The sequence below is a fragment of the Tinamus guttatus genome, unplaced genomic scaffold, assembly GCF_059628265.1.
Source record: "Tinamus guttatus ecotype Peru unplaced genomic scaffold, ASM5962826v1 Tinamus_guttatus_pri_ptg000744l, whole genome shotgun sequence".
NCBI lineage: Eukaryota > Metazoa > Chordata > Aves > Tinamiformes > Tinamidae > Tinamus > Tinamus guttatus.
In genome coordinates, this window is record NW_028289278.1 from 13168 (window position 1) to 30045 (window position 16878).

Here is a 16878-nt window from a genome sequence, read left to right on the forward strand (position 1 = left end):
GCTCCGCGGGGACAGCCAGGAAAGGGGCTTTGTCCTGGAGCTGCCACGGCCGGGGTGGCCGCTGCGGCCGTCGCCGCCCCGGAGGAGGGGACCGAGCGCCAGCCCAGGGCTCCCTCCTGCGCACGGCGGCGCCAGCGCCACCGACGCGGCACCGACGCCGCGCGGATCAACCGCATCGACACCGGCGGGGCCGGCCGCGGCGCCCGGCTTCCCAGTTCACCTTGGAAGCACCAAATGGGACGGGATGAGCGGGATCGGAGCCGGGCGGCTCCTCCCGCGAGATGCGACGGCGCACGGGCGCTTTGGGAGCCGAGGCGGTCGCTGAACCAAGAACCCCGACAGCTCCTGCATGCTGGAATCTGCCTCTCCCGAGGGAGCCTTGTGGAGACATCGACACGTCCCCTGCTCCACACAGGAATTTTCCGCCACTTCCCACGCACGCACTTTTGTTTTGTGGCGTTTGGGGCTTTTTTCTCGTTTTTTGGCAGACTCTGGCTGCACACAAGGTCCTCACCCCCCAGCCACATCCCTCGGCACGAGCCAGGACAGTCGGCGCCCGGGAACAGCCTCTCCCGTCGCCTCCTCCCGCGCTCCGGGAAGGGCCCCGCGCGCGGCCGTGCCCTCCTGCAGCAGGAGGCTCCAGCAGACGCCGGCGCTCCGGCCGCTGCTGCGCACCAATCCTTGCGGATCGAGTCCAGAACAAGCGGGACAGGAACGTTTGGCCCGGCCCTCACTGCACGTTGTTGTTGCCGTTGCAGGGATCCACCTGCGGAAGAAGCCGAGGGGCCGGTCGGGCGCTTGGAGGGCTCATCCCGAGGCCGATCCCACCCGGCCCATCCCCGCCAGAGCCCCCTGCCACCTCCGCACGGAGGGGCCACCGGCCACCGCAGGGGGTGGCCCCGGGCGCGCAGGGCTGCTCACCTCCGTGTACGTGGGCGGCGGCATGAACTTGAACTCCGGCGCGTACATGAAGATGGGGCTGTCGAAGCCGTCGGGGTCGTCCAGGAGGGGGGTGGTGGGGCTCTCCAGGCGATGGTCTTCGGGGACGATGTCCAGGTAACACGGGGGAGCTGCGGGACACCGGCCACCCGTGAGGCCCCCGAGGCCACGCGGCTCCTGCGCTGCCCCGCGCGGCCGCCCGCCGCCTCCCGGCCCCCCGGCACCCCCGCGGGCTCCGCGCTGCGCTCACCCTCCGGAGCGTCGGGGAGGTTCAGGTCCACCCAGCTCATCTCGGAGCTGGCCTGGCTGGCCATGCTGGAGCTGCGGCTGCCGATGCCCGAGCGGCTGCCGATGACCAGGGGCAGCTCCAGGATGATCTTCTTGGAGCCCGGCACGCTCACGTAGATCTGCCGCACAGAGCCCAGCCGTGAGCCTCGGCCCAAGGCGACGGCAGCCCGAGCTCCCCGCCGAGCACGGCCGCGGCACAACCGCTCACCTGCAGGAAATACTCCACGCGCAGGATGTTGCAGCCCAAGATCGACGGCTTCAGCTTCTTCACGCGGATGGTTTTGCCCCGCCACGACTCCGACATGCCCGAGATGATGTGGTTGCCTCGCACGCACGACAGCTTCTGCGTGAGCACCTTGGTCTGCCCGTTGGCCAGGTACGTGTGCTTGGCCACGATGGCCGCCTTGGGCACCACGATGCGCGAGCAGGTGTTCTCGAAGTCGGCGTTGATGCAGATCTCGTCACCTGGGGAAGCAACGGCCTTTTCCATCAGGGGCTCCGGGGCCTTCCCTGCACCGGGCTGCCTGGGCCGGCCCGGCGGCTGCTCCAACGGGCCCTCACGCTGCCCCTTTGCTCCTCTCTGCTTCGCCCATCGCCCCTCGGTCCCCTCCAGCCCTTCCCCAAGGGCCGGGCACAGCCTCTTACCTTCACAAAAGCCTTTTCTGTCGATCTGAGCACTGACTGACACGTGCCCATCGGGAATGAACATACACGACACCTTCTTCTCCTTCTTGGCAGCAACTGGAGACTGAAGACACAACATCATCGTTATCCACACGGAACCTGCCTGCTGCTCCCAGACACTTCCTCCTTTCCGGCCTGGGCTGGACTTCGCCTCCCTCTCTTTTATGATTCACCTTCCTCAAATTCACACTGCCCCTCCCCACCAGCGCTAAGGGCCTTTGCTAGCTGAGTGCACACTCAGCTCCTCGCTTCTACCTGGCTCCACGGAGCCTTCTGGACGCTTCTTAACAACAGTTTAAGCTCTGCTGAGCACTAAAGCCTCTTAGGGGGAGTCTGGCCCACAAAGGTCACCCTGACCCTACCTGGGCACCCGCAGCCCCCTTGGCGCTGACACGCAGCCCTCCCCGAGGCAGGGGGACCCCTGGCACCTACCAGTAATTCCGGCGTGTTCACGTCCACGGGATCCATCACCTCGAAGCGCTGCTTGGTCTCCAGCGGCGGAAAGGACGGCCGCTCCAGGAAAGCCTTCACCCAGTAATCCACAGAGCCGTACTTCCCCTTGAACGTGGTGCCCAGGGGCCTGGAACAGACACGCTCGTTAGACACATCCCGCACAATAAGACACTTTTCCATGGGAATTTAAAGGGAGGCTTTTATTGGGCAACCTCTGCCTAGTACCTACCCTTGCGGCAGCTCGAATCCAAATTTGTATTCATATTTGTTTCCAGGTCTCAGGATAACAGAGCCATCCCCATCTGAGAAAAGGAAAGAGGAAGGAATATCCATTAGAGGAAGTCCAGCACGACCCACGCTCCGCTCGCACGGTTGCAGTTAAGGGCTGCAGGTGTCGGGAGCTCTCCTAGCTGTTTGCCAAGAGCTTCCCACACCTGTCCCTTAAGGAGAGCCTGACAACCTGCTGTCCTCTTAAGGCAAGGCAATGCTGCTAAGCTGCACTTTCACTTCTGCTTTCAACATCCCCATTTGGAGCTCGTCCTGTCCGGATCTGCGGCTGCTCCCAGTCTGCTCCCACACCCCTCTGCCCCTTCCTGCAAGGGCTCCCGGCTGCCCAAACCACCCGTTTGTCCACGGGCCTTCACGTCCCCCCACTCATCTCCCCAGACCCTCTGCCAAGCGCCCTCTGCCCCCCAGCAGCACGGGAAGGGCCATGGGGACAGGGACGGGACGGAGCCTCTTCTCCTCATCCGGATCCCACCCTTCCAGGCTCTGCCTTTCCCCCTCGCGCTCCAGGGAGGCCCCGAGCTCTCCAGCTCTGCCCCGCAGCCCCATCCTGCCCTTCGCCCGCACCCAAGCCTTCCAGCAGCCCATTAGCCAACGTTCCCACTTAGCCAGGGCTCAGGCCCCTTTTCCTCCCACCACCAGACCCAAAACTCTCCCCAGCACCCGCTGGATACAACCAGGGCACCCGGCCACCTCCGAGCCCTCTCCCGGCCCCTTCCCAGCCCCGCACGCTCACCCGTGGGCTGCTCCTCCAGGGCCAGCACGTCCTCGAAGCGCAGGTACTCCATCTCCTGCCTGCACTGCTGCGGGCCCTTGGCCCAGTTCACCTTGGCCACGCCGCACGCCAGCACCTTCACGGCGCTCACGCGGGTCACCTCGCACACCTCCACCACCACGCGCCCCGACACCTTCTCCCCGCTGCAGTAAACCTTCTCGGGCTCGCTCAACGCCACCACGAAGCTCTTCACTTTCTTGAACATCACCATGGCTAACGCGAGGCTGGACGGAGGCTCTTGCGGAGGCACTAGGAGCTGCGCTGGGCAGTTGCGCCGCGTCTTTTCCCCTCAGCGGCAACGATGGAGGGGAAAAAACAGCTCGCAAAGGCCGCTTTTCAGTCACAAGCGGCACCAAAGCGCGATCCGGCCGCCGCTCCGCTCCGCTCCGCGCGCTCCGCTCAGCTCTGCGCGCCCGCCGCCGCCGCCGCCTTTTATAGCCTCGCCCGCCGCCTCCCCGCCCCCCCGCGCCTGTTGCTGCCGAGCGCTGCACGCCGCGGCCGCGTGGACAGGCGTGCTGCCCGCGTGAGCAGCGCGCCCATTGGCCGCCGCCGCCTTGTTTACGGCCCCGACAGCCAATGGGCGCGCGGCTCGCGGAGCGTGGACAGCGTGTGCAGGAGAGGGCAGCGAGCGCGCCGCGGGGGCGGGGGCGCGCGGCGGAGTGACGGCGCGGTGGGCCAATGGCGGGCGAGGGGGGCGGGCGGCGGGGGCCAATGGCGAGCGGGGGGCGGGACGCCCTGCTCCCCGCGGGGTGGGGGTGCGCGCGGCGCGGGGGCAGCGCCCGGTTCGGACCGGGCGGTACCGGGCGGTACCGGGGGTCGGGGCAGCCCCCGGGGCTCTGCTGCCCCCCCCGGCCCGCGGCGCCGTTCCCAGCCCCCTCCTCGCCCCGCTGTTCAGGGGGTTTCCAACCCCCCATGAGGCAGCCGAGGCGTTTTCAGAGCGCCCCCGCCCCCGGCCCGTCCTTTGGGGTGAATAAGGGCGGAATTGGGGCAGGGAGGACAAAGTGTCCCCCCCTCCCCCGCCGGTGCCCGGGACCCCCCAGGCGACACCCCCGCCCCCCCCGCCCTCAGGGTCGTCACCCGCCCAAATGGGGACATCTGGGAGCTTCCTGGTGCCCCCCGCTCCTGCTCGGGATATTGGGAGCCCCGTGGGGCCCCCCGCCCACCCGGCAGGGATTTGGGGAGCGGGTGCCGCTGGATCGGGAACAACGGGGGGACCCTCCGTTTTCCCGTGGGGCTCCCGCTCCTCCCCACCCGCTCGGCCCGGTGGCTTTCACGGGCCATTGGGGCTCTCGCGGCTCCGGAAAACAGGCGGGGAGCGGAGGAAACGCGAGGGCGACGTTTCCACGGAGCGAACAATAAAACAGCAGGGACGGAAACGGGCCCGGGGGGAGGCTCCGCAGCCCGACCTTCCCCCGGCCCGAGGACGAGCGCTGTGTTTCCCCGGGAGTTGTTTTTCCCGGGTGTTGTTCCCGGGTGTTTGTGCCAGGGGTTGTTCCCGGGTGTTTTTGCCAGCTGTTGTCCCGCTGTCCTTTGCCCTCGGACACGGCTTGTTTGTGCCAGCCGCTCTGGCCCGCGCCCGGCTGGGCCCTCTGCGCCCTCTTCTCCGCGCGCTCCGAGGGGATTCCCGCTCTGAACGGGGAAAGTGGCCGGATAAAGCGGCCGGGATCCAAACCGACCTCCTGCCGGGCGGCCGGATCGACCCCCGGCGCCGCGAGCTGCTCCGCAGGAACCGCCGCTTTTCCTGCCCTGTCCCTCGCCCTTGGCCCCTCCAGGCCCGCCAGGATTTGGGACCTGCTCCAAGTCGGGGAAAGGGGCCGGCTCCGTTGGCAGCGGCGCCGTCCCGGCTTTGCCGGCGCGTTCCTTGGCCGGCCGTGTTTGCGCCGCCCGGCTCCGGTTTCCCCGGGTGCTGCGGCCCAGGGAAGGCTCCTCCGGGCCGGCGCTGGCGGCCGCGGCGCTTTCTCCCCGAGTGCATTCCAGGGATGTCAAAGGACGGTCGAGTCCTCCCTTGCCAGAGGGCTGCTCCAAGGCACGTTCCGGGGCCTGGCTCCCCTCCCGCTTTCTCCTTTATCTGCCCATCGGCCTCTGCCCTTTGCTCCCGTGGCCTCCATCCGCCCGCACAGGCCTCTCCGCGGCTGCCGCTTCCCCGGGATGAGCCTCTCGGCACCAGTTTTCCCACGCGGGTTGGGAAGGGGCTTTGGGAACACTGAGGAATTGCAGCGGGGAACGAAACCCGTCGGAGCGTCCCATGGCGCCCAGGAGGAGGAGGAGGAGGAGCAGCTCCAAGGGAGCCGCTCGTGTCCTTGGGCAGGGACCGGCTCTCGGGCACTTCCTTCTGCTCGGGGTTTTCCTTGAGGCTCCGGCCCCGCTCTCAGCTCGCGGCGCCCCGAGGATCCGGCCTCGCCGCTGGATCCAGGGCGGGAGGAAAGTCCCGGCTGCGGCCGCTGCCGTGGGGAGAGCGTCGCCGGCGCCGTGGGCTGGAGCCGGGGCCGGGCCCGGTGACTAATGGGCCGCGTCGGGCACCAGCCCCGCGGAGCAGGGACGGGCCCAGCTCGACGCTGCCCTGCACTGAGTCACGGGCGGCCGGGCCGGGAAGGGCCGAGGGGAGGGCACCGGCACCGCAGGGACCGCCCGGGGGTTTGGAGGGATCATCATGGAATCAGGGAATGGTTGAGGTTGGAAGGGAGCTCTAGGGATCATCCAGTGCAGCCCCCTGCACACGCAGGGTCACCTAGAGCACGTGGCACAGGGCTGCGGCCAAGCGGGTTTGAAGATCTCCAGAGAAGGAGACTCCACAACCTCTCTGGGCAGCCTGTTCCAGGGCTCTGGCACCCTCACTGGGAAGGGATTTTTCCTGAAGTTCCTGGGGAACTTTTGGTGCTTCAGTTTGGGGCCGTTTCCTCTAGTTGTGTCGGTGGCCACCAGTGCAAAGAGGCCGCCCCATCCTCCTCACGGCCTCCCTTGAGGTACTTCTAGACACTGCTCAGGTCCCCTCTCAGCCTTCTCTTCTCCAGCTGAACAGGCCCAGCTCCCTCAGCCTCTCCTCACAGGGCAGATGTTCCAGGCCCCTCCTCATCCTCGGAGCCCTGCGCTGGCCTCTCTCCAGCAGCTCCACATCCCTCTTGTCCTGTGGAGCCCAGAACTGGACACAATCCTGCAGATGTGGCCTCAGCAGGGCTGAGCAGAGGGGCAGGATCCCCTCCCTGGACCTGCTGCAGACGCTCTCCTTAACACAGCCCAGGATCCCATTGGCCTTCCTGGCCACGAGGGCACCTGCTGCCCCATGGTCACCTTGTCACCCACCACGACACCCGGGTCCCTCTGCAGAGCTGAAATGTCGCCGGAGCCCCGATGCACAAGAGCGCTCCCAGACCCCGCGTATCCTAAACCCCGCGTGTCCCAAACCCTGCGTGTCCCAGACCCCGTGTGTCCCAAACCCCGTGTCCGAAATCCGGTGTGTCCCAGACCCCGCTGCGGCACTGCAGGACTCGTGGCCTCCCCCCGTGGCCGCCCCGTCCCGTCTCTCGGATCAGGGCTCCGGTTGCGCCTGCTCCACGCGCGGCTCCCGGGTGTTCCCGGTACGGCAGCGCCTCCCGGCTCGCGCATCCCGCTCCGGGATCCCTTCTCCTCCTGCCCATCCCAGCTCCCAACAAGCCAGGCGAGGACTTTCCCCAAGGCGACGCCTTTCCAGCTCCTGCCAGGAGCGCAATGCGGAGAAGCCTCTTCCCGGCGGATGTTTTCCTGCCCCGATGGGATCTCTTCACCTCTTGTCTCCCCAGCCCCAGGTTTTGCAACCAGGAGGATTTTGCCAGCGCCGAGCGGCAGCAGCCCGTGCCAGAGCTGGAATTCCGCCAGCCGCAGACAGGCAGGAATTTGCATGCGGAGTTTGGGACGTCCCGTGCCTTCCACCTGCTCCGAGCGGGAACACACGGATTTCACCAGCAGCCTCCTTGCTTGGGCTGCAGCTCGGGGTGATGTGGGACGCATCCGCCTGCTCCTCTGGGTGTTTTATTTGCATTTTTACAGATTTTACTGTTATTAATAGAGGAAAAGGTGCTGCGCAGACTAAGTTTTCCCGACCTTCCATCCCTGCTCCATCCGGCTCTCCCTTGGGACTCCCTGGCAGGGACCCATGGATGCAGCAGCCCATGCCAGAGCCGGAATTCCTTACATAGGACACGGCTGCTACAGCGTTTCCCATAGGAAAACGGAGGGAGCGGGCACAGCGCGGGTGGGTTTGAGCCTCCTCCCAGAATTGTTCCATACTTGGCATCCTAAATTTAATGATTTTGGAGGAAGCGAAACCTTTCCAAGACGTGCTAAAGTCTCTAAGTAGAAGAGAGACCTTTCTACCTCCGACAGATTGCAGGCTGGAATAAATATGTGGAACGTAGGCGAGGATCCAACCCCTGTGATGTCAACAGGAGTGTTTCCATTGACGTCAGGAGGCTTCGGATCGAGCCCTTATTTTTCCTAGCATGTGTCACCTGCTAAAAAAGACACGGGCAGCACTGGCCCGCGCTGCAAATCCAAGGCTCGTCCTGGCCATTCCGGGTCTGGCTGCCCAACCGGAGCGGTCGGAGCATGGGAGTCTCCAGCCGGGATGAAGCCCTGGGGCTTCATCCGCTCCGATTCGCAGGTAACGGCAGCCAGCGCCGGGTCTCCAAGGAAGGATGTGGGAATGCCGCAGGAGGCATGGATGGGGCAATCTTCCCACCACGTATCCTGCCTCACCCTGATTCCCAGGAGATAGAGAAATGCCAAGGCCTGGGGCAGGGGGTTGAGCAGCCAGAGCCAAAATTCCATTAGCAGCTGCTTCAATGCGCCGTAAAACACCCCATGAGCCGGTTTGCCGGCTCCTGACGCTGCAATGAGGGTACAAAGTGGAGCGAAGCGGAGCTGCCAAGCCGCTAATCCGACGCTCCGAGGCAGAGCTGCCCGAATCGGGAGCAGCTCTTTAAAACCGGTTTAAAAGGTCTCCCCAAATCCAGGCTTGCCCCGTGCACCTCGTGCCGAACTGCGCCCGTTGAGTCACCGAGAGGTTAAACCGAGGGGCAGGTCTGATCCGCTAGGAACGGGGCCCGTTCCGCTGTGAGCTGGGATGGGCAGGATCACGGGAAAAGGATGGGGAAGATCACTGGAAAAGGACAGGGAGGATCACGGGAAAAGGACAGGGAGGATCACGGGAAAAGGACAGGGAAGATCGCTGGAAAAGGAAAGGGAAGATCACTGGAAAAGGATAGGGAAGGTCACTGGAAAAGGAAAGGGAAGATCACTGGAAAAGGAAAGGGAAGATCACTGGAAAAGGATAGGGAAGGTCACTGGAAAAGGACAGGGAGGATCACTGGAAAAGAATAGGGAAGATCACGGGAAAAGGATAGGGAAGATCACTGGAAAAGGACAGGGAGGATCACTGGAAAAGGACAGGGAAGATCGCTGGAAAGGGGAAGGTCACTGGAAAAGGATAGGGAAGGTCACTGGAAAAGGAAATGGAAGATCACTGGAAAAGGGAAGATCACTGGAAAAGGACAGGGAGGATCACTGGAAAAGGATAGGGAAGATCACTGGAAAAGGACGCTGGGCAGCAGGCGAACATGACTCAGATCTCCCGAGGTCCATCCTAAGAACAGGCCAATGCCCCATTTCTTTATCCACATCCTGATTTTCACAGGGTTTCTTCCTGCCCTTCCTCTTGCTCCTTGATCTCGGAGCCACAAGCGAACATGGAAACTCGTTCTCACGTTGACACAATTTGTTCCGACCAGCCCGATATCCCTGCAGCTCCACTCGCCTCCCCGCAAACCCCCTTTCACCCAGGACTGGGCAGCCCAAAACAGGGATATCACTCGTCTTTGGTGCATGGAATCCAGGCAGGGAAGCCCTAAGGAAGGATGCTGGAATATCATCCCGATGGCGCCCGTTATTCCGGAACAGGCCTCTAGATGTCCATGCACACCAAGGCATGAGGACAGGAGCCTCTTCCAGCTTCCACGGCCCGAGGGATTGCTCTCCTGGCCCAAAATACCACGATCCCATAAAGATACCGGGATTGGGCCTGGTTTTCTGGAGGTAACAAGTACATGAGATCCAGGAGGGCCAAGGTGGGGGCAAAGGGGCTTCTCAGCGCCTGGTTTTGGCCACCTCGTGCTGGCCGGGACGAGGGACCTTGTTTGGGGCCAGCATCCCCCAGGGACCCCCCAGATCAGCCCAGGGTGTCGCTTCAGCTGCTGAAGAATCCGAAATTTCCCTTCGCCCTCTGCCCCTTCCAGCATCCATGGGCCCTTGCCAGGGAGTCCCAAGGGAGAGCCGGATGGAGCAGGGATGGAAGGTCGGGAAAACTTAGTCTGCGCAGCACCTTTTCCTCTATTAATAACAGTAAAATCTGTAAAAATGAGAATAAAACACCCAGAGGAGCAGGCGGATGCGTCCCGCATCAGCCCGGGCTGCAGCCCAAGCAAGGAGGCTGCTGGTGAAATCCGTGTGTTCCCGCTCGGAGCAGGTGGAAGGCACGGGACGTCCCAAACTCCGCATGCAAATTCCTGCCTGTCTGCGGCTGGCGGAATTCCAGCTCTGGCACGGGCTGCTGCCGCTCGGCGCTGGCAAAATCCTCCTGGTTGCAAAACCTGGGGCTGGAGAGACAAGAGGTGAAGAGATCCCATCGGGGCAGGAAAACATCCGCCGGGAAGAGGCTTCTCCACATTGCGCTCCTGGCAGGAGCTGCAAAGGCGTCGCCTGGGGGAAGTCCTCGCCTGGCTTGTTGGGAGCGGGAATGGGCAGGAGGAGAAGGGATCCCGGAGCGGGATGCGCGAGCCGGGAGGTGCTGCCGTGCCGGGAAGCTCCCAGGAGTCGTGCACAGAGCAGGCGCAACCGGAGCCCTGATCCGAGAGACGGGACGGGGCGGCCACGGGGGGAGGCCACGAGTCCTGCAGTGCCGCAGCGGGGTCTGGGACACGGGGAGTTTGGGACACGTGGGTTTTGGGAATGCTCTCGTGGGTCGGGGCTCTGGCAACATTTCAGCTCTGCAGAGAGGGACCCGGGTGTCGTGGTGTGTGACAAGGTGACCATGGGGCAGCAGGTGCCCTCGTGGCCAGGAAGGCCAATGGGATCCTGGGCTGCGTTAAGGAGAGCGTCTGCAGCAGGTCCAGGGAGGGGATCCTGCCCCTCTGCTCAGCCCTGCTGAGGCCACATCTGCAGGATTGTGTCCAGTTCTGGGCTCCACAGGACAAGAGGGATGTGGAGCTGCTGGAGAGAGGCCAGCGCAGGGCTCCGAGGATGAGGAGGGGCCTGGAACATCTGCCCTGTGAGGAGAGGCTGAGGGAGCTGGGCCTGTTCAGCTGGAGAAGAGAAGCCTGAGAGGGGACCTGAGCAGTGTCTAGAAGTACCTCAAGGGAGGCCGTGAGGAGGATGGGGCGGCCTCTTTGCACTGGTGGCCACCGACACAACTAGAGGAAACGGCCCCAAACTGAAGCCCCAAAAGTTCCACAGGAACTTCAGGAAAAATCCCTTCCCAGTGAGGGTGCCAGAGCCCTGGAACAGGCTGCCCAGAGAGGTTGTGGAGTCTCCTTCTCTGGAGATCTTCAAACCCGCTTGGCCGCAGCCCTGTGCCACGTGCTCTAGGTGACCCTGCGTGTGCAGGGGGCTGCACTGGATGATCCCTGGAGCTCCCTTCCAACCTCAACCATTCCATGGTTCCATGATGATCCCTCCAAACCCCCGGGCGGTCCCTGTGGTGCCGGTGTCCTCCCCTCGGCCCTTCCCGGCCCGGCCGCCCGTGACTCAGTGCAGGGCAGCGTCGAGCTGGGCCCGTCCCTGCTCCGCGGGGCTGGTGCCCGACGCGGCCCATTAGTCACCGGGCCCCGGCCCCGGCTCCAGCCCGCGGCGCCGGCGACGCTCTCCCCACGGCAGCGGCCGCAGCCGGGACTTTCCTCCCGCCCTGGATCCAGCGGCGAGGCCGGATCCTCCGGGCGCCGCGAGCTGAGAGCGGGGCCGGAGCCTCGAGGAAAACCCCGAGCAGAAGGAAGTGCCCGAGAGCCGGTCCCTGCCCAAGGACACGAGCGGCTCCCTTGGAGCTGCTCCTCCTCCTCCTCCTCCTGGGCGCCATGGGACGCTCCGACGGGTTTCGTTCCCCGCTGCAATTCCTCAGTGTTCCCAAAGCCCCTTCCCAACCCGCGTGGGAAAACTCGTGCCGAGCGGCTCATCCCGGGGAAGCGGCAGCCGCGGAGAGGCCTGTGCGGGCGGATGGAGGCCACGGGAGCAAAGGGCAGAGGCCGATGGGCAGATAAGGGAGAAAGCGGGAGGGGAGCCAGGCCCCGGAACGTGCCTTGGAGCAGCCCTCTGGCAAGGGAGGACTCGACCGTCCTTTGACATCCCTGGAATGCGCTCGGGGAGAAAGCGCCGCGGCCGCCAGCGCCGGCCCGGAGGAGCCTTCCCTGGGCCGCAGCACCCGGGGAAACCGGAGCCGGGCGGCGCAAACACGGCCGGCCAAGGAACGCGCCGGCAAAGCCGGGATGGCGCCGCTGCCAACAGAGCCGGCCCCTTTCCCCGACTTGGAGCAGGTCCCAAATCCTGGCGGGCCTGGAGGGGCCAAGGGCGAGGGACAGGGCAGGAAAAGCGGCGGTTCCTGCGGAGCAGCTCGCAGCGCCGGGGGTCGATCCGGCCGCCCGGCAGGAGGTCGGTTTGGATCCCGGCCGCTTTATCCGGCCACTTCCCCCGTTCAGAGCGGGAATCCCCTCGGAGCGCGCGGAGAAGAGGGCGCAGAGGGCCCAGCCGGGCGCGGGCCAGAGCGGCTGGCACAAACAAGCCGTGTCCGAGGGCAAAGGACAGCGGGACAACAGCTGGCAAAAACACCCGGGAACAACCCCTGGCACAAACACCCGGGAACAACACCCGGGAAAAACAACTCCCGGGGAAACACAGCGCTCGTCCTCGGGCCGGGGGAAGGTCGGGCTGCGGAGCCTCCCCCCGGGCCCGTTTCCGTCCCTGCCGTTTTATTGTTCGCTCCGTGGAAACGTCGCCCTCGCGTTTCCTCCGCTCCCCGCCTGTTTTCCGGAGCCGCGAGAGCCCCAATGGCCCGTGAAAGCCACCGGGCCGAGCGGGTGGGGAGGAGCGGGAGCCCCACGGGAAAACGGAGGGTCCCCCCGTTGTTCCCGATCCAGCGGCACCCCGCTCCCCCAAATCCCTGCCGGGTGGGCGGGGGGCCCCACGGGGCTCCCAATATCCCGAGCAGGAGCGGGGGGCACCAGGAAGCTCCCAGATGTCCCCATTTGGGCGGGTGACGACCCTGAGGGCGGGGGGGGGCGGGGGTGTCGCCTGGGGGGTCCCGGGCAGCGGCGGGGGAGAGGGGGGACACTTTGTCCTCCCTACCCCAATTCCGCCCTTATTCACCCCAAAGGACGGGCCGGGGGCGGGGGCGCTCTGAAAACGCCTCGGCTGCCTCATTGGGGGGGGTGGAAACCCCCGAACAGCGGGGCGAGGAGCGGGCTGGGAACGGCGCCGCGGGGCAGGGGGGGGCAGCAGAGCCCCGGGGGCTGCCCCGGCCCCCGGTACCGCCCGGTACCGCCCGGTCCGAACCGGGCGCTGCCCCCGCGCCGCGCGCACCCCCACCCCGCGGGGAGCAGGGCGTCCCGCCCCCCGCTCGCCATTGGCCCCCGCCGCCCGCCCCCTTCGCCCGCCATTGGCCCGCCGCGCCGTCACTCCGCCGCGCGCCCCCGCCCCCGCGGCGCGCTCGCTGCCCTCTCCTGCACACGCTGTCCACGCTCCGCGAGCCGCGCGCCCATTGGCTGTCGGGGCCGTAAACAAGGCGGCGGCGGCCAATGGGCGCGCTGCTCACGCGGGCAGCACGCCTGTCCACGCGGCCGCGGCGTGCAGCGCTCGGCAGCAACAGGCGCGGGGGGGCGGGGAGGCGGCGGGCGAGGCTATAAAAGGCGGCGGCGGCGGCGGCGGCGGGCGCGCAGAGCTGAGCGGAGTGCGCGGAGCGGAGCGGCGGCCGGATCGCGCTTTGGTGCCGCTTGTGACTGAAAAGCGGCCTTTGCGAGCTGTTTTTTCCCCTCCATCGTTGCCGCTGAGGGGAAAAGACGCGGCGCAACTGCCCAGCGCAGCTCCTAGTGCCTCCGCAAGAGCCTCCGTCCAGCCTCGCGTTAGCCATGGTGATGTTCAAGAAAGTGAAGAGCTTCTTGGTGGCGTTGAGCGAGCCCGAGAAGGTTTACTGCAGCGGGGAGAAGGTGTCGGGGCGCGTGGTGGTGGAGGTGTGCGAGGTGACCCGCGTGAGCGCCGTGAAGGTGCTGGCGTGCGGCGTGGCCAAGGTGAACTGGGCCAAGGGCCCGCAGCAGTGCAGGCAGGAGATGGAGTACCTGCGCTTCGAGGACGTGCTGGCCCTGGAGGAGCAGCCCACGGGTGAGCGTGCGGGGCTGGGAAGGGGCCGGGAGAGGGCTCGGAGGCGGCCGGGTGCCCTGGTTGTATCCGGGTGCTGGGGAGAGTTTTGGGTCTGTTGGCGGGAGGAAAAGGGGCCTGAGCCCTGGCTAAGTGGGAACGTTGTCTAATGGGCTGCTGGAAGGCTTGGATGTGGGCGAAGGGCAGGATGGGGCTGCAGGGCAGAGCTGGAGAGCTCGGGGCCTCCCTGGAGCGCGAGGGGGAAAGGCAGCGCCTGGAAGGGTGGGATCCGGACGAGGAGAAGAGGCTCCGTCCCGTCCCTGTCCCCATGGCCCTTCCCGTGCTGCTGGGGGGCAGAGGGCGCTTGGCAGAGGGTCTGGGGAGATGAGTGGGGGGACGTGAAGGCCCGTGGACGAACGGGTGGTTTGGGCAGCCGGGGGCCCTTGCAGGAAGGGGCAGAGGGGTGTGGGAGCAGAATGGGAGCAGCCGCAGATCCGGACAGGACGAGCTCCAAATGGGGATGTTGAAAGCAGAAGTGAAAGTGCAGCTTAGCAGCATTGCCTTGCCTTAAGAGGACAGCAGGTTCTCAGGCTCTCCTTAAGGGACAGGTGTGGGAAGCTCTTGGCAAACAGCTAGGAGAGCTCCCGACACCTGCAGCCCTTAACTGCAACCGTGCGAGCGGAGCGTGGGTCGTGCTGGACTTCCTCTAATGGATATTCCTTTCTCTTTCCTTTTCTCAGATGGGGATGGCTCTGTTATCCTGAGACCTGGAAACAAATATGAATACAAATTTGGATTCGAGCTGCCCCAAGGGTAGGTACTAGGCAGAGGTTGCCCAATAAAAGCCTCCCTTTAAATTCTCATGGAAAAGTGTCTTATTGTGCGGGATGTGTCTAACGAGCGTGTCTGTTCCAGGCCCCTGGGCACCACGTTCAAGGGGAAGTACGGCTCTGTGGATTACTGGGTGAAGGCTTTCCTGGAGCGGCCGTCCTTTCCGCCGCTGGAGACCAAGCAGCGCTTCGAGGTGATGGATCCCGTGGACGTGAACACGCCGGAATTACTGGTAGGTGCCAGGGGTCCCCCTGCCCCGGGGAGGGCTGCGTGTCAGCGCCAAGGGGGCTGCGGGTGCCCAGGTAGGGTCAGGGTGACCTTTGTGGGCCAGACTCCCCCTAAGAGGCTTTAGTGCTCAGCAGAGCTTAAACTGTGGTTAAGAAGCGTCCAGAAGGCTCCGTGGAGCCAGGTAGAAGCGAGGAGCTGAGTGTGCACTCAGCTAGCAAAGGCCCTTAGCGCTGGTGGGGAGGGGCAGTGTGAATTTGAGGAAGGTGAATCATAAAAGAGAGGGAGGCGAAGTCCAGCCCTGGCCGGAAAGGAGGAAGTGTCTGGGAGCCGCAGGCAGGTTCCGTGTGGATAACGATGTTGTTGTGTCTTCAGTCTCCAGTTGCTGCCAAGAAGGAGAAGAAGGTGTCGTGTATGTTCATTCCCGATGGGCACGTGTCAGTCAGTGCTCAGATCGACAGAAAAGGCTTTTGTGAAGGTAAGAGGCTGTGCCCAGCTCTTGGGGAAGGGCTGGAGGGGACCGAGGGGCGATGGGCGAAGCAGAGAGGAGCAAAGGGGCAGCGTGAGGGCCCGTTGGAGCAGCCGCCGGGCCGGCCCAGGCAGCCCGGTGCAGGGAAGGCCCCGGAGCCCCTGATGGAAAAGGCCGTTGCTTCCCCAGGTGACGAGATCTGCATCAACGCCGACTTCGAGAACACCTGCTCGCGCATCGTGGTGCCCAAGGCGGCCATCGTGGCCAAGCACACGTACCTGGCCAACGGGCAGACCAAGGTGCTCACGCAGAAGCTGTCGTGCGTGCGAGGCAACCACATCATCTCGGGCATGTCGGAGTCGTGGCGGGGCAAAACCATCCGCGTGAAGAAGCTGAAGCCGTCGATCTTGGGCTGCAACATCCTGCGCGTGGAGTATTTCCTGCAGGTGAGCGGTTGTGCCGCGGCCGCGCTCGGCGGGGAGCTCGGGCTGCCGTTGCCTTGGGCCGAGGCTCACGGCTGGGCTCTGTGCGGCAGATCTACGTGAGCGTGCCGGGCTCCAAGAAGATCATCCTGGAGCTGCCCCTGGTCATCGGCAGCCGCTCGGGCATCGGCAGCCGCAGCTCCAGCATGGCCAGCCAGGCCAGCTCCGAGATGAGCTGGGTGGACCTGAACCTCCCCGACGCTCCGGAGGGTGAGCGCAGCGCGGAGCCCGCGGGGGTCCCTGGGTGCCGGGGGGCCGGGAGGCGGCGGGCGGCCGCGCGGGGCAGCGCAGGAGCCGCGCGGCCTCGGGGGCCTCACGGGTGGCCGGTGTCCCGCAGCTCCCCCGTGTTACCTGGACATCGTCCCCGAAGACCATCGCCTGGAGAGCCCCACCACCCCCCTCCTGGACGACCCCGACGGCTTCGACAGCCCCATCTTCATGTACGCGCCGGAGTTCAAGTTCATGCCGCCGCCCACGTACACGGAGGTGAGCAGCCCTGCGCGCCCGGGGCCACCCCCTGCGGTGGCCGGTGGCCCCTCCGTGCGGAGGTGGCAGGGGGCTCTGGCGGGGATGGGCCGGGTGGGATCGGCCTCGGGATGAGCCCTCCAAGCGCCCGACCGGCCCCTCGGCTTCTTCCGCAGGTGGATCCCTGCAACGGCAACAACAACGTGCAGTGAGGGCCGGGCCAAACGTTCCTGTCCCGCTTGTTCTGGACTCGATCCGCAAGGATTGGTGCGCAGCAGCGGCCGGAGCGCCGGCGTCTGCTGGAGCCTCCTGCTGCAGGAGGGCACGGCCGCGCGCGGGGCCCTTCCCGGAGCGCGGGAGGAGGCGACGGGAGAGGCTGTTCCCGGGCGCCGACTGTCCTGGCTCGTGCCGAGGGATGTGGCTGGGGGGTGAGGACCTTGTGTGCAGCCAGAGTCTGCCAAAAAACGAGAAAAAAGCCCCAAACGCCACAAAACAAAAGTGCGCACATGGGAAGTGGCGAAAAATCCCTGTGTGGAGCAGGGGACGTGTCGATGTCTCCACAAGGCTCCCTCGGGAGAGGCAGATTCCAGCATGCAGGAGCTGTCGGGGTTCTTGGT

The 16878-nt window shown here is 65.4% G+C and overlaps 2 protein-coding genes across 3 annotated transcripts; one reads left to right on the forward strand and one right to left on the reverse strand.

Annotated features, from left to right (window-relative positions):
- Positions 1-701: 701 nt before the first annotated feature.
- LOC104565939 (thioredoxin-interacting protein) lies at positions 702-3675 on the reverse strand. The gene is made up of 8 exons (XM_088537316.1): positions 3386-3675; positions 2594-2666; positions 2344-2491; positions 1873-1975; positions 1436-1692; positions 1190-1346; positions 922-1070; positions 702-766 (listed from the first exon to the last, which is right to left on the reverse strand). Exons 1-8 carry the CDS (start codon positions 3633-3635, stop codon positions 731-733), a joined length of 1173 nt encoding a protein of 390 aa, XP_088393442.1. The 5' UTR covers positions 3636-3675; the 3' UTR covers positions 702-730.
- A 9848-nt stretch (positions 3676-13523) lies between these two features.
- Positions 13524-16502, forward strand: LOC148591547 (thioredoxin-interacting protein-like). Of its 2 annotated transcripts, XM_088537310.1 has the most exons (8): positions 13524-13813; positions 14530-14602; positions 14705-14852; positions 15221-15323; positions 15504-15760; positions 15850-16006; positions 16134-16282; positions 16438-16502. In XM_088537310.1, the coding sequence occupies exons 1-8, from the start codon at positions 13564-13566 to the stop codon at positions 16471-16473; spliced, it is 1173 nt and encodes a 390-aa protein (XP_088393436.1). In that variant the 5' UTR covers positions 13524-13563; the 3' UTR covers positions 16474-16502. The 2 variants fall into 2 exon arrangements, with proteins under 2 accessions (XP_088393436.1, XP_088393435.1); XM_088537309.1 differs by having other exon boundaries at positions 15221-15760.
- Positions 16503-16878: the final 376 nt, after the last annotated feature.